Source organism: Dreissena polymorpha, chromosome 4, assembly GCF_020536995.1.
Source record: "Dreissena polymorpha isolate Duluth1 chromosome 4, UMN_Dpol_1.0, whole genome shotgun sequence".
NCBI classification, from domain to species: domain Eukaryota; kingdom Metazoa; phylum Mollusca; class Bivalvia; order Myida; family Dreissenidae; genus Dreissena; species Dreissena polymorpha.
In genome coordinates, this window is record NC_068358.1 from 1,437,538 (window position 1) to 1,455,078 (window position 17,541).

At 34.7% G+C, this 17,541-nt stretch overlaps 1 protein-coding gene across 11 annotated transcripts in view; it reads right to left on the reverse strand.

Moving 5' to 3' along the window:
- LOC127876194 (katanin p60 ATPase-containing subunit A-like 2) overlaps positions 1-17,541 on the reverse strand; it is a 63,427-nt gene that overhangs the window by 25,516 nt on the left and 20,370 nt on the right. For 7 of the 11 annotated variants that reach the window (XM_052421239.1, XM_052421233.1, XM_052421237.1 and 4 more), the window contains exons 2-4: positions 10,720-10,790; positions 8,683-8,849; positions 5,446-5,499 (exon numbers count right to left, since the gene is read on the reverse strand). In XM_052421239.1, coding sequence (XP_052277199.1) covers positions 5,446-5,499; positions 8,683-8,849; positions 10,720-10,790 — 292 coding nt within the window. Of the gene's footprint in view, positions 1-5,445; positions 5,500-8,682; positions 8,850-9,203; positions 9,224-10,719; positions 10,791-17,541 lie in introns of those variants that run through there. The other 4 variants (XM_052421238.1, XM_052421236.1, XM_052421234.1 and 1 more) reach the window with 2 other exon arrangements.

Consider the following 17,541-nt stretch of genomic DNA (forward strand, 5'->3'; position numbering starts at 1 on the left):
TTCCCATTGTCATCAATAATAAAGAAAGTATTTTCATTTTGTAAACTACATAAACAACACTATTATATTTTCTTTCATACAAATCTTCTTCTAAATTTTCTAAATGCAGGTTAATTGACAGAAAGTTTGGTCAATTCAACTATCTTTAACATAGCAGAGTATGATCGTGTACTAAAACTATATACTGATGCCAACTCATTAATATATTAAAATCATCATTACAAAGTGAACTATAGTAGAACAAAACTGCTAAACAATACTTATTTTGCTAATATTAAATTTCCCTACATTAATTTGCCGTAATAATGCATATTTTTTAACTAGGCCTGAAGTTCTACTAAGTCATGCACAAACCATACAAGGAATTGTGAATCAAACAAAACATTTAAATGAAAAAAATATAACTGTCATTCAAATATTAATGTGTACAAGTACGCCAATCATATAGCTACTTTCAGATAGCCATTGCCAGTATTTATTTAAATCATTTTTTTCTTCAAACCAAACCGCTCTTGGGAGCAAGCAAAGCCCAAAACAATATGACCCCTGTCAAAAGTTGCATCATAAACAACCAAACTATTATGTAGTTATAAAAAAGAAGAAACTGGGATTTTATAAAAACTGTTCAAATGCTCTGAGATGTTAACCCCCTTATGAACTTCATGAAAAAAAAGATATATAAAACACCACTTTGTCTGTGGATGCACTTTACAGTGTAAACATAGATATAAATTTTCTTGGGGCAAAATTTATTAATTGAGTTTATTATTGTACATGTATGTGTTTGCATCCATGTAATTACTAGACACATACAGGTGAAATTGGACACATCTTCTTAAGAAAGATGGTATTTCATGACAGTGTTATAATTACAGAATTGTATGTCATATATTTTATTGGAATTGCAACAAATAAGGTATTATTAACAGGCCTTTTTTCTATAATGATTTTCAAAGACAAAACAACAAAGCAACTTAATGCAAAACAAAACACTTAAAACAAACAAGCGATGTGTTTGTGAAACACTATGTCCCCATATATTTGACCTTTGACCTTGAATGATGACCTTGACCTTTCGCCACGCACAATGTGCAGCTCCATGAGATACACATGCATGCCAAATATCAAGCTGCTATCTTCAATACTGCAAAAGTGTACATTACATTAGCGATTTTGACCCATATATTTGACCTTTGACCTTGAAGGATGACCTTGACCTTTCACCACTCAAAATGTGCAGCTCTATGAGATACACATGCATGCCAAATATGAAGTTGCTTTAATCTTCAATATTGCAAAAGTTATTGCAAATGTTGAAGTTTGCACAAACAAACACACAAACCAACCAACAAACCAACCAACAGACAGGGCAAAAACAATATGTCCCCCACTAATAGTGGTGGGGGACATAAAAAACATATCAAATCACATTAAAAAAAACCAGCTGCAAATAACTGCCTTCAAAAGTTGTCTTCTTTTTTTAAGAAACTTGAAATGCATTGAAGTACAGTCAAGTAATTTCCTCCCAGAATTATTTACATATTTTAAAAGACAAGTCCAGCAAAATTAAATGCAGTGCCATAATACAGCTGGATAAGAATATGAACGTATGAATTTGAGTTTAATTTCCTTGCAGAATAGTAAAATTTTAGTTGTTCAAACAATGTGTTATATGCAGCAGCTTATTATTTGTATAAAGTTTAGTAATCTTTTCCCTAAACTACATTAGCACAAGAGCAACGCATAACGGGTGCCACGCTTGGCTAGGGGTGCAGTTTTGAATAAATGAAAGCTTGTCAGATTATTATTTTTTTAAGAGGTCACAGTGACCTTGACCTAGTGACCCCAAAATGGGTGTGGCATGTAGAACTCATCAAGGTGCATCTACATATGAAGTTTCAAAGTTGTAGGTGGAAGCACTTTGATTTTAGAGCCAATGTTAAAGGGGCCTTTTCACAGATTTTGGCATTTTTTAACTTATTCATTAAATGCTTTATATCGATAAATGTAAACATTGGATCGTAAAAGCTCCAGTAAAAAATCAAGAATAAAATTAAAAAAAGGAAAAGAACATTGCCCAGAACAGGTTTCGAACCAGTGACCCCTGGAGTCCTGCCAGAGTCCTGAAGTAAAAACGCTCTAGCCTACTGAGCTATTCCGCCGAGTACACGTGCTGGACGTATTTTATACCTTATATAAGCAATCTTCGTAGTTTCACAAAATTTAACAACAAAAACAGAACTTTCCAAATTATTCAATCGTTTCGCGTTGCAACGCTTTATAATTTTTAGGTTTTAAAATCGTCAAAAGATGCATATAATGGCTATATTAAACCATGGTAAATGTTCAGTATTACTGTTTCCTCACAATTATCATAACTAAAACGAAAATTTGCGAATTTGAAACAACTTTTTTCAATTTTGTCAATTTACCAAAGCGTGAAAAGATCCCTTTAAGGTTTTAGCGCGAGGCAGACAACGGATGACACGACGAGCTGGCTATGACAATACCTTGGGTTTTCTCCAAAAACACCGAGCTAATAAAATTATATTTGTTATCTAAATATCCAAACACATTTTACTAACTTAAAGGTTTTAAGGTAGCGCACCCCTAATGGACACATCCAAATACAATCTAATTAATTATTTTCTTAATCAGCATCATTTCACTGAACTACATGCAAATTTGTAGGTAGGCTTTCCATGCTTTAAAAAAAAATATACCGATTTTTTCAAAACCACCGCCAACGTTCGGCTTTTGTCCAGTTTATTTTCACCCCTGGGGTATTTTAAAAGTTCCATAATTCATTCAAATTTCCAAATATGGTCATGCAGTTGGTGTGTACAGATGCAATTAAAGGTGTTTAAAGTTTAAACAAGATGAAATAAGTATTCTTTTACAGACATTTATTTTTTACAAATTTTTATCTATGGAAGAGCGCAATGAAATGTAAGTGATAATTTCAGCCAAGTAAAAATTGGGTCGGTTAAAAACAAAGTGTCATAAAATTCAAAATAGTATCATTTAAGTTATATTTTAAACTTAGTTTTTATAGAAACAATATATACAGCAAAAATACCAAGAAATAGACAGATTTACCATTTACTTTTTGGAATAAAAATAAAAATGCAACATGCATGGTTCGTATTTTCAACAATAAATCACCCAATTTAGCCATATCGTTGTTTTAATTATAAAAATAGAAGGATGTGCATAAAAATTTCAACATATTTAACAATAAACAACGCTTATATGCTATATCAAATAACGTTAGAAAAGAAACAAGGGCTGTTTGTAAAACATGCATGCCCCCCATATGGGCTGTACGTTGTAGTGGCAGCCATTGTGTGAATACGTTTTTTGTCACTGTGACCTTGACCTTTGACCTAGCGACCTGAAAATCAATACGGGTCATCTGCGAGTCACGATCAATGTACCTATGAAGTGTCATGATCCTAGGCCAAAGCGTTCTTGAGTTATCATCCGAAAATCATTTTACTATTTCGGGTCACAGTGACCTTGACCTTTGACCTTGTGACCTCAAAATCAATAAGGGTCATCTGCGAGTCATGATAAATCTACCTGTGAAGTTTCATGATCCTAGGTATATGCGTTCTTGAGTTATCATCCAAAAACCATTTTAATATTTTGGGTCACCGTGACCTTGACCTTTGACCTAGTGACCTCAAAATCAATAGGGGTCATCTGCGAGTCATGATCAATCTACCCATGAAGTTTCATGATCCTAGGCGTATGCATTCTTGAGTTATCATCCGGAAACCATTTTACTATTTCGGGTCACCGTGACCTTGACCTTTGACCTAGTGCCCTCAAAATCAATAGGGGTCATCTGCAAGTCATGATCAATCTACCCATGAAGTTTCATGATCCTAGGTGTATGGGTTCTTGAGTTATCATTCAAAAACCATTTTACTATTTTGGGTCACCGTGACCTTGACCTTTGACCTAGTGACCTCAAAATCAATAGGGGTCATCTGCGAGTCATGATCAATGTACCTATGAAGTTTCATGATCCTAGGCCCAAGCTTTCTTGAGTTATCGTCTGACAACCACCTGGTGGACGGACGGACCGACCGACAGACCGACATGAGCAAAGCAACATACCCCCTCTTCTTCGAAGGGGGGCATAATAAAACGCGTCACAAAAAGTGTATGATGTCTGCAGGATTCAAACTTGCGCGGGAAGATCCCAAAAGATTTCTAGTCCATCGCCTTAACCGCTCAGCCACGACAATTTCACAGTAGTGCAAGCTTAAATTAGATATCCATAAGTAAACAGGTAAAAAGGCTTTTCGATCTTTGAAGAAATCGTGAAATCGTATTTTTCAGATGATATTTGGATCAAAGTCAATATTTATTGTGAAAAAAATGTATTCTAAAGGAATTACATAAACATATATCAAAATTCGAAGTTTGAAAAAAATAAAATGCATCTCTCGGAAATAACCGATCATTGAAGATCTACAATGATCGTAAAATAAATTGCGGGAAATCATTAGGGGGTGCGCTACCTTAAGTAGATAGGTAGGGATTATTTTATATTCAGAAAATGATCACCTAGCATGGATATTATATAAACAGGATTAAGATAAATTAGTTTTTTCACAAAATATTGTCACTCTTATTAAGTGCACGTAGGTTATTGCAACAAAACACTTATTATATTAGAAAATGTGAAAGAATTGATTTATACCCATGAGAGATATTTATTAACTCTTTCCCCATCAGAAGCAAAGTGAAAATGACTTTTGCAACCAGCATAAAACCAGAACAGCCTGCGAGTAACTCTGCACAAGTCTGTTCAGGTTTTATGCTGTTTGCTGCTTCTTCTATATCTAAGGGTTGGAAATGAAGTCTTTAAAACTTGAATCTTGTAAGGTCTTTAATTAAATTTGACTTTCTTTGGGACTACAAATTCGTCAAAATACGTTTCTAAGTGGTAAAGGGCTAAGCATAGGTGCACATGAAAGTTGACATAGGTACATGTAATAGTTAACATACTTGTTTGATTTTTTTTACATGACCCTTCTATACAGCAATAGATTAAACAGTTGAAATGAAAAACAACAACAAAACTCAACATTAACACCTTAAAATGTTCTGGGGTCAGAGCATTTGTAAGGGAAATCAGGTAACCTGAAACAGACACATATGAGCTGCACTCCGGCAAAATGGGGCTTAATGCACATGCATAAAGTGACATTCCAGTTTAGCATGTGCAATCAACAAATGATAATCAGGTAAAAACACCACTTTCTGCCTTTAAGGTATTTTTTCTTAAAGGAAAACTTGTCTAACTAGTGCACAATTATGTTTAGGCAGAAAGTGTCGTCCCTTATTAGCCTGTACGGACTGCACAGGCTTATCAGCCATGGCACTTTATGTACATGCAGTCATCCCATTTTCCCAGGGCAAGGCTCGTACTTTTTGGTATGCCTTTTGTAGTTAGAGAAAGCTTGAAGGGGTTGTCAGTTAGCCCTGAAAAAAGACATGTTAATGAAAATGGTTACACACAACCAACCACTGCAACCAACAACCGCCATACCTGTGGGGTAGCCTGCAAGGAAACCAACAACAACCCCTCATGAATTCACTGTATGCTATTTTCACTTGTTCATGCAAACAAACCACCAGTCATGTCATATTGCAACAATAACCTCAAAATAGGTTACCATTTTTCAGCATTTATCAGTCATAAAGTGCCTCTAAACTTACCTTTATCAGGGGGTTTTGATTTAATGTTAAGTGTTACATAATACTTTTTTTGATAAAAAAATCACCTTGTTATATTTGCTTATGAATATGAAATTATTTTATTATCAGTAAGTTCTGTATTAAGTTCTTCCATTTATAAGAAGAAACTAGCTTTAGGATGACATGATTTGTTAACATTTTTCATAAATTTTGAACATCTGTCAGTGAGAATACTGGCCTTATTTTTCATTAATTCAAACAGTTTTTCTAAATTTAATAATTATACGCTATATTTTAACAATACATAAAAAGTAGCTTAGAATCTCCAAAACAATTACAAACATTTAAAATTGTGCAAACCAGGTCCATTGCACTTTGCAAATAGTCTACTGTGCAGTTTCTACTGGATTGTCATTTCTTTTACCTCTACTACCTCTTGCTACAAAAAATATTACAAATTGTATCATCCAATTTATGTGAACAAAAAGTTCCAGTATTGATCTCTATTGTGATATATCTTAAATATTTGATATGCGGTCTAGGAAAACCTGGCTTAATGCATGTGCGTAAAGTTTCGTCCCAATATAGCCAGTGCTGTCTGCACAGGCTAATCAGGAATGGAGCTTTTATGGAATCATTCCTAAAAAGGAAGTATCTTCTAAACCATTTTTAAAAGTCAAATCTTAGTGGAAAGTGTCTTCCCTTATAAGCTTGTGCCGACGTCACAGGCTAATATGGGATGACACTTAATACACTTGCTTAGCTTGTGCCGACGTCACAGGCTAATATGGGATGACACTTAATACACTTGCTTAGCTTGTGCCGACGTCACAGGCTAATATGGGATGACACTTTACACACTTGCTTAGCTTGTGCCGACGTCACAGGCTAATATGGGATGACACTTTACACACTTGCTTAGCTTGTGCCGACGTCACAGGCTTATATGGGATGACACTTTACACACTTGCTTAGCTTGTGCCGACGTCACAGGCTAATATGGGATGACACTTTACACACTTGCTTAGCTTGTGCCGACGTCACAGGCTTATATGGGATGACACTTTACACACTTGCTTAGCTTGTGCCGACGTCACAGGCTTATATGGGATGACACTTTACACACTTGCATGTATGTAGCCCAGTTTTCTCTGAGCTTGGCTCAAACATTCTTTAGTTCCTGTACAGATTAAGCTTGTGATAATTTAAACTAACCAATACCATTAGCACTTATACAATTTAAAATCATAAAACTCTCAAAATAATGAAAATAAACCATGTCGTAGAAAAATTCTACTTTACATGAAAAATATAAGGCACACAATTCTCCCTCATCTAAGGGGCAGGTAACTTGTTTTCTTTTTATTGAGAAGCACTTAGCATTCACAAGCTTCTTCATTTATCATTTATTTACTGAAATGACCTGCATCAGGATACAAACAAGTGATCTGGGAAATATGCATGACGAATGTCAGAAGTCTATAAAGTCTTTACAAAATGTTAGGATCATTTCTATGAAACTATTTCAAAATCCAAATAAAAGAAATATGCTAAGTTTTCAAAATCTAAGGCATATAAGAAAACTACCCAGTTTTCCCTGATGTTGATGTGCTTCCAAAGAATGGAACCAACTCTACCAAACAGGTCTTCTGTGAAAGCTTAAACTTTTAAACCTATTGACTTAAGATTTTGACATCACATGGCCCAGGTTCAAACTTGTCTGAGATACCATCAGAACAAGTTTATTAAGATTCCACAAAAAAGCGATTTACAAAGTGTTCACATGGTAAATTTTTAGGACGAAAAGAAAAGAACAAAAAGTTATCACTTAAAGCTCGCCATAAGAATTAAGTACTAAGGTGAGTTTATGAAGAACAAATACAAGGGCTGTTTGTAAAACGTGCATGCCCCCCATATGGGCTGTCAGTTGTAGTGGCAGCCATTGCGTGAATACGTTTTTTGTCACTGTGACCTTGACCTTTGACCTGAAAATCAATAGGGGTCATCTGCCATTCATGATCAATGTACCTATGCAGTTTCATGATCCTAGGCCTTATTATTCTTGAGTTATCATCATAAAACCATTTTACTGTTTCGAGTCACTGTGACCTTGACCGTTGACCTAGTGACCTGAAAATCAATAGGGGTCATTTGCCAGTCATGATCGATGTACCTATGTAGTTTCATGATCCTAGGCGTAAGCATTCTTGAGTTATCATCCAGAAACCATTTTACTATTTCAAGTCACTGTGACCTTGACCTTTGACCTAGTGACCTGAAAATCAATAGGGGTCATCTGCCAGTCATTATCAATGTACCTATGAAGTTTCATGATCCTCGGCCTAAGCATTCTTGAGTTATCATCCGGAAACCATTTTACTATTTTGAGTCACTGTAACCTTGACCTTTGACCTAGTGACCTGAAAATCAATAGGGGCCATCTGCCAGTCATGATCAATGTACCTATGAAGTTTCATGATCCTAGGCCTAAGCGTTCTTGAGTTATCATCCGAAACCATCTGGTGGACGGACCAACCGACCGACCGACATGTGCAAAACAATATACCCCCTCTTCTTCGAAGGGGGGCATAATAATTTAATCAAAGATAACATCAATGACATTATAAACTAAATATTCAAATAACTAATTCACAAAAAGATTCAAGCCAGAAAACCTTGTTCATAGTCAGCATTGAACAGATCGTTCGAGCCTCATTCTGAGAAAACTGGGCTTAATTCATGTGCGTAAAGTGTCATCCCAGAATAGCCTGTGCATTCCACACAGGCATCAGGGATGACACTTTCCGGTTTTTATGGAAGTTTTCATCTTAAGGAAGTCTCTTCCTAACAAAAATCTAGTTTCAGTGGAAAGTGTCCTCCCAGATTAGCCTGTGCCAACTCCACTTTCAGCACATGCAATTAAGCCCAATTTTCCCAGATCTAGGCTAGTTTATGTAGTTTTCTTACCGCTCTGTGTAAGTTTCTTGCATATTTTAGGATATTTGGCGAACTTGACATAGTAGTAGGACTCATATTCCATGACGATGGTGTCCAGGTCGATGTTGTCGCACACCTCGAACTTTGTGACATCGATATTAGTCTCCCTACCGAGGGCTGCAGCCGAGTCCAGGTACCTGCAAAAAGAAACCCGACACACAATTCATAAGTCCCTAATTCTAGATCTTGAACTTAGTCTGAACTTGAAATATTCACCAATCAGAATGACTTTACAATATTAGTTATTATTTTCCTTGGATTTACCAATCGAAATGATTGTTACATTTGAGATTTGATTTCTTTTTGTTTTCACCAATGAAAAAGCTTGATATATTTGAGATCTTAAGTATTTCGATTGGTTTCACCAATGAGAATGATTATCGCATTTTACTGTCCATTTGAGTGAATGGGTGGATTCATTTTAAAGATGAATACTGTGAGAATAAGAATGTTCTTTGACAATTAGAACCTGTGAAATGAGACAAACTTACTACACACATTACTTCAGCAAATGTCACTGTAATGCAAATTTATCAGCCACTTTATCATATCATTACACTTGTTTGGAAATCACATGCTTAAGGGAAAAAGATGTAACTCAAAAAAGAACTAGAAAAAATATATATTCAATGGAAATTAATCCTTAACAAATTTCATAGGTAGAGAGAACATATCTGTTTAAAGTCAGGAAAAGGTATATGAACAAACTTTGCAAAGCAACAGTTGAAATAGTTGTATTAATCTGCAAGAGCATGTTCAATATGTACAAGCTCTGACCTTTCAGCACTTAAAATTGCTTACAGAAAATATTGATTGCATGTATTTCAAAATTGTTTTAAACTCAAAGATGAACTGAAAATCATGTTCATAGTTGTATAAACATGTATCTCATAAATCATTTCATACAAAAACAAACTTTGAAAACATGGATATATCAATCACTTAGTTTTCAATTTCCATTTCAAGGAGGGCTCTAGCCGTGTTTGCATGTTACCAATTACAATTTGACGCTGCCTAGTGATCTGAGAATGTTTTCAAGAAGTAAAAATCAAATCCATGTTGATAAATTATGCAACATGGCTTCCATTATTCAATACACAAATATTGATTAACTTTATGAATACGGTTTTACATCAGGATTGTATTGTACAAAATTATACATTAACAAGAGCACCGCAAAGCGGGTGCAAACGCTCGGCTGCGGGTGCAGTTCTGAATAAATGATAGCTTGCCAGAAGAAAAATTGTTATTTAAAAATAAATAAAGGTCACAATGGCCTTGATCTTTGAGCTTGTGACCCAAAAATGGGTGTGGCGTGCAGAACTCATCAATGATCAGGACACCATCGTCATGGAATATGAGTCCTACTACTATGTCAAGTTCGCCAAATATCCTAAAATATGCAAGAAACTTACACAGAGCGGTAAGAAAACTACATAAACTAGCCTAGATCTGGGAAAATTGGGCTTAATTGCATGTGCTGAAAGTGGAGTTGGCACAGGCTAATCTGGGAGGACACTTTCCACTGAAACTAGATTTTTGTTAGGAAGAGACTTCCTTAAGATGAAAACTTCCATAAAAACCGGAAAGTGTCATCCCTGATGCCTGTGTGGACTGCACAGGCTAATCTGGGATGACACTTTACGCACATGAATTAAGCCCATTAAGTCTCATCATCTACATATGAAGTTTCAAAGTTGTAGGTGGAAGCACTTTGATTTTAGAGCCAACGACGACGGTGGACAACGAGCTGGCTATGACAATACCTGGTGTTTTCTCCGAAAACAGACAAGCTAAGAATAATTTTGTATTTTTTTAACTTTCCGATCATTGATGGAAATCAAATCTACTGCAGGTGTTACAGATAAAAAGGGAGGACAAACAAACAAACAAGACAATCACTAAAGACTTCCGCATCAAAATGCCAGGTCAGCATAAAAACCATCCAATGTTGCTTGTTACTGCAACATGGTGTTGAAAAGCAAAGTAAAATATTATAATGCATACCCTTCTTCATTGAGGTAGTTTAACACCAAAATCAGGATGTTCTTCTTTCTGGTTTCTGTTTTTATTTCATCCTGAAAAGAGATGGTATAATTCATTGGTATCATAGCAAGTCTTAAAGGTTCAATTGCAAATAAAATCTGAAACACACAAAGCTCATTAATATTAAAACAAAAGCACCGCATAGCGGGTGCCATACTCGGCTCTGGGTGCAGTTTTAAATAAATGAAAGCTTTGATTTTAGAGCCTATGTTAAAGTTTTATATTAGAGGTCACAGTGACCATGACCTTTGATCTAGTGACCCAAAAATGGGTGTGGCGTGTTGAACTCATCAAGGTGCAGCTACATATGAAGTTTCAAAGTTGTAGGTGGAAGCACTTTGATTTTAGAGCCAATTTTTTGTTAAGGTTTTAGCATGATGCGGACGGCGAACAGCAGACGCAGGACGGCAGACGCCAGACGCCGAACCGGCTATGACAATACCTCGGTTTTCTCCGAAAACAGCCGAGCTAAAAATTAAGTATCCACTGCTGAATTTATATATTTTGACATGTACATCTGAAAAGTGCTTCAAGCATGTTTGAAGATTTTTTATTTATACTTTTTTTCAAACTCAGCCAATTAATTAACACATTTTTATGTTCTGAGCAGGTTTCACAACTTGGTCAAGATAACATTGGGACAAATTTTCTCTTCAAGTCTTTACAGATTGGGCAATATTTATATGAATGTGACACTTTGAGTATTCACATTAGGTAAATGCTGAAAAAGCACGACAAACAGGTATAAAAGGCAATGACAAATTCTCACCATGAGCATGTTACTCCTTAAGAGGTAGAATATAACTCAGTTTAAATGTAAGTAACAAGAGCCAAACTATGTTGTAAATTAAATTTACACTAAACACATAATAAGAAATGTCAATGTAACAAAAGAACATAACCTTGCACAAATTTATTTAACTGACAAAAAGAGCAATATGCAATGAAAGGGTACTGCATACATTAACATTCAAAGATAAAATAAGAATGGAAAATCTAATAAAAGTCTAGTTTCTATATTAAAAGTCCTGTATTCCTTGTTTAAACAGGATTTATTCATTACATTATTTAAAATTTGTCATTTAATTATAAATGCAGGTAACACGGTTTTGACAATGAAATTCAGATGAATTAATGATTTATCTTCATTCAGAAATATCTTATTGTGATTGCATGAAACATCAACTGTTGCTAAGCAATATACAGAAAAAAAATTGCGATAAAAATTGGGTAATATTTTAAGAATTTATATCAAATAAAATTCATTTAAGTGACAGACTAATGTACTTTACAATCAATACAATTAAAGATACAATAACAACAATATAACAAAAACTAATTACATAAACATCATTGCACAGAACAGGACAAAGTCCACATTAATTTAATAACATAACATTTGTTATAAATGAATACTGCATGATGGGATGTAACGTTTTTAACGCATATTTTTGTGCAATATGAAAAATTGAACAAATAATACTTTACCACTTAGATACATATTTTGATGTGTTTGTAGTCCTTTAGAAGGTTAGATTTAATTAAAGACCTTTTAATACTAGATTCAAGTTTTAAAGTCCAATCCCAACCCTCAACACTGATGAGCAGCAAACTCTGAACAGACAGCGAGTTACTTTGCCTCTGAGTGGGAAAGGGTTAAAGATATTTTTGCACAGTCAATACTTGTAAATGAATTCTAGCATGATTAGAAAGTATGAATCAATTAACAGTTTAAATACATTTTAATGAAAAAAGAACATGACATACAACTAATAAATTATAAAAACAAGCAAATTCGTTGAATTGATATTCTCCGCCAATATGCTTCTGGACACAAAAGTGTTATATTTTACACTCAAAAAAGCATTTTTTCAAGATATAAAGGGCCATAACTCTGTTATTAACAGATGGTGTAAAATGCCATTTGGGTTGCATCATCATCTTATCCATATACCGGTATATACTCATACCAAGTTTCAATGAAATCCGCCAAAGCACTTCCAAGATATGGCTCCGGACGGACGGAAAGACGGACGGACAACGCCAAAACAATACCCCTCCACATATGGCGGAGGATAACAACTAACTTATACATAATATGCACTTGAATAAGGTATTGGAGGTACATTATACATGTAAAACAATTTGCTGATTTTTTGTAAAACAAATACAAAAAGTTATCATATATTATATATATATATATATATATATATATATATATATATATATATATATATATATATATATACATATATATATATATATATATATATATATATATATATATATATATATATATATAAATTTCATACCAGTCTATGTTACCAAACATTGTATAACTTAGATCTTTGATGAAACAGCTTTGTTGTCCTTATATCCACAATGCAAACAAGCATGTTGCAGACTTTAACAAAACAAGAGGGCCTGAAAGCCCCAATGTCGCTCACCTGAGATAAAAAGAAATGACCTGTTTTTTGCAGCCCAAGATATCAATGGAACAAATGTTCTAACCAAGTTTCATGAAGAATGAACAACAAATGGCCCCCTGGCGGCCATGTTTTTCAACAGACCTTAACCATTTGTTAACTTGTTCAAGATATCATTTGGACAAATCTTCTGACAAAGTTTCATGAAGATCCGACAATAAATGTGGCCGCTACAGTGTTAACAAGGCAAATATTCATGACGCACAACGGAAGACAGACAATTGACAAAAGGTGATCACAAAAGTTCACCATGAGCAAAAAATATAACGCTCATAAAGATTGTCACCATGTTTGAAGATGATATTATTAAAACTAATTGAATAAACTAAATCAAGATATGATAACAACATTTGCACTCGGCAAGTGTCATTCAGATTGAACTAAAAATGTGACTAAAAGTATTCACAATGTTTCACTATAAACAACTGTAGATATACAAAAAAACTACCACCCCCCCTGAGAGCCTTGTTTATTTAATAACAATAATGAACTATTTTCAGACTCACCATGCAATTATATTTCCAATTAAAAATCAATAAATCCGTTTTAAATACAAATCTTTGATTATGTGGGTTATTGTATTAAACAATAAAACCCAGTTTATTTTAGCAGAAATGTGGACCATTCAAGGGAGAGTATCTTGAGCATACTAGTATTTTAATTAATAAAGAGTTCTCTCAAATTCCTGAGTAAGAGTTACTGCCCATTCTATAACTAGAAAGTTCTGAGATCACTTCCTTTCTGGCATTGGATTCCAAGGATAAAACCTACAGAAAAAATCGAAATTAAAAAATCTACATTAATCTGCCGAGATATTTCTTAGTTATATAACAAAAGCATCACAAAATGTCTGGAAGAGGTAAACCAGCAGGAAGGAAAAGGAAAGCTCAGACAAAACTGCCAGAAAATCAGGAAACTAGAGTGTTCACAAGCTTAAGTACTATATAAATATAAGGAAAAAGACCCCACCCCCCTGGCGGCCATGTTTTTTTTACCTATCCAAACCATTTTCGAACTCAACTGTCGTATCCAGGAAACAAATGTTCTGACCAAATTTCATGAAGATTGGGCAAAAAATGTGTCTTCTAGAATGTTCACATGTTTTCACTATATACATATAGAGAAAACTGCCCCACCCTCTGGTGGCCATGTTTTTTCACCCATCATGACCATTTTCGAACTCGTCCGAGATATTTATCAAATCAATGTTTAGAAAAAAAATTATGATGATTAGGCAAAAAATGTGACTTCTAGAGTGTTCACAAGCTTTTTTTACCGATCCAAACCATTTTCGAACTCAACCATCATATCCAGAATACACATGTTCTGACCAAATTTCATTAAGATTGGACCAAAAATGTGACTTCTAGAGTATTCACATGTTTTCACTATATACATATAGAGAAAACTGCCCCGCCCCCTGGCGGCCATGTTTTTTCACCGATCTGGACCATTTTTAAACTCGTCCGAGATATCAATGAAACCAATGTTTTGAACAAGTTTCATGATGATAGGGCAAAAATTATTACTTCTAGAGTGTTCACAAGGTTTCTCTATAGCTATATAAGGAATACTGCCCCGCCCCCTGGTAGCCATGTTTTTCAACGGACCGGAACCATTATTGAACTCAACCAACATATCATTTAGACAAACATTTTGACAAAGTTACATGAAGATTGGGCATCAAATGCGACTTCTACAGTGTTCACAAGGTTTTTCTTTTTTTTGTTCTTAGTGACCGAGTTTTTGACCCAGCATGACCCAGTTTCAAACTCAGTCGAGGTATCAATGGGACAAATGTTGTGACCAAGTTTCATGAAGATCGGATAATAAATGTGGCCTCTAGAGTGTTCACAAGGCAAAATGTTGAAGATGGACGACGGACAAAAGGCGATCACAAAAGCTCACCATCCATTAGCACATTGTGCTCAGGTGAGCTAAAAACAATACTTCAAAACTTTAATGTCATTAATTTGTAACATTGTTTCCAAAAAAAGAACCAGAATTTGAAACTTTACTGCTATCAATTGTAAACAGGTTTTGTTATAAGGAAAATAAACATAAAAGTATCATATAAAATAAACAAAATTATTCATAAAGCATAACAGATTCTACTGTATATCACCGCTAGATTGTTTAGGTTAACAAAACATAAAAAAAAAACTTAAAATACCAAGAGCTATTGCCAAGAACATAAAAATTTAACAAAAATTCACTATCCAACTACATGAAATTTAAATATACCTCGCTCCGTGAAAATGGGGATAATGATATATGTGCGTAAGTTTCCTCCCAGATTATCCCGTGCAGCCCCTCAAGGCTAAGCAGAGAAATCATTTTCAGCATTTACAGGCTGTCAAGTGACCTTTTTTCAAAAAGTAGGAAAAAATAGGAACTACTTTTGCAAGAAAAGTAGGAAAATAGTAGGAAAAAGTAGGAACTTTTCCCTCAAAAGTAGGAATACATAATACTAATTTTTTAGACACAGGTCCAGGAAACATAGCTTGAAACAGAGCAGGAGTGCCATCACATGTTCTGTATGGATACCCACTTGAAGCTACCTTAAGGGCCCAGAAGATTTCAGCCTTTTGTATCTGTTCCTTGTGTGATGGTTGTACTTACATACAGATAGATTTATCCCCACCACCCTGAGAGCTGCTTGGCTTTGGGGCACTTCCACGCTTTTGTGAATTATCATGCATGTATTTCATGTTTTCCTTGTGTTTTTATCCATCTGCATGACTTATCAGTTGATTAGCACCAGAATTACAACAAGATGGACTTCATTTAGACAGTAAAATATCTTGCAAACTCATTGCCGGTATCTCTCTTGCACCATGATCCAAGTGTTTTTCCACTGTTGTCCAACTTCTCCATCCATGAAGGGTTAAACTTTGTTTTCCCACTAGGCATTTTAGCACTTAGTGTATCTATGATAATTAAGTTTCAAGCAAAGCTACCCTGATAAAGAAGTATAATAAGATGCTGTTCATTTTGGTGTCTCATCAAATAATTAAGTGGTTTGAGGTCTTCTGTGTATGGATATAAAAATGGTAATATATTGTGCATGTTATATCCTTAAGCAGAAGACCAAATTTATTTAGTGATACACCAACTTGTTGTACAAGATTAATACTAGTATATAAACCAGTGTCAATGCTCTGCTACAGCTACATTGTGAAACCTTTAAATTGACAATAGGGTGCAGTTATAATAACTTAAGTTACATTCAAAATGACTGGTCATTGTAGAGCAGATTGGAGATACTGGAGATCGGACCTTATCACCTGACATCTTTTATGACATCATTGATTGGGCAATGAAACAGTTGCACTACATTGTTTATTCCAGTTTCAAATAATGGTTTTTACATTATTGATTACTTCGCCTGAGTGTAATAATGCCGTTAAATAATTTTAATACTACGCTGTAACACCTTGAAGTTACCTCACTAGCTATGGCATCATTAGACAAGAATTGTGTTTGTCAGAAACACAATGCCCACTATTGCGCCGCTTTGAAATAAAATTTCAATATATCATTTGGCAGGTTTAGAAAATATCTCCCTTTTAAAGCTTATTACTTCCCTTGGATTGTACTTTTTTACTTTTGACCTTGAAGGATGACCTTCACCTTTCACCACTCAAAATGTTCAGCTCCATGATATACACATGCATGCCAAATATCAAGTTGCTATCTTCAAAATCAATATTGCAATAGTTATGGCCCATATTAAAGTTTTCGGACAGACACACTGACAGACAGACAGACAGACAGACAAACGGACTGACAGTACAACTGCTATATGCCACCCTACCCGGAGCACAAAAATGTATCGGGACATTTAGGCTCTGTGCATTTATCTTCAATTACTAAACATGATGTACCTATGATATCAATAGAACATCATATCTGTTGTCATGTAATACAGAATTTTTTACATTATATTTGTAAATGATGAAAACTCAGCAAAGCATCAGTTTTATCTTTTTCCAATAACTTGTGTAATAAATTCCATATTTCATAACCACTCATACAATACATGTATCTCTATATCTCTACATTCCAAACAGCAATATCATGTAAACATGCATAAGGTTTGGTCAAATTGTTGTCAATAGAGACAAAATAAAACTGGAATAAACAATGGGTGCCCTCAGCTCTTGCATCACTGGGAACTGTGTAAGGTATGTGAAGTCTGCAGTGTACAAATGCTAAGGAAGTAAACAAGGCACTATTGTTACTTAAAAAAAAAAAGTCAATATTTTCAAAAGTTACATAAGAAATAAATATTTAT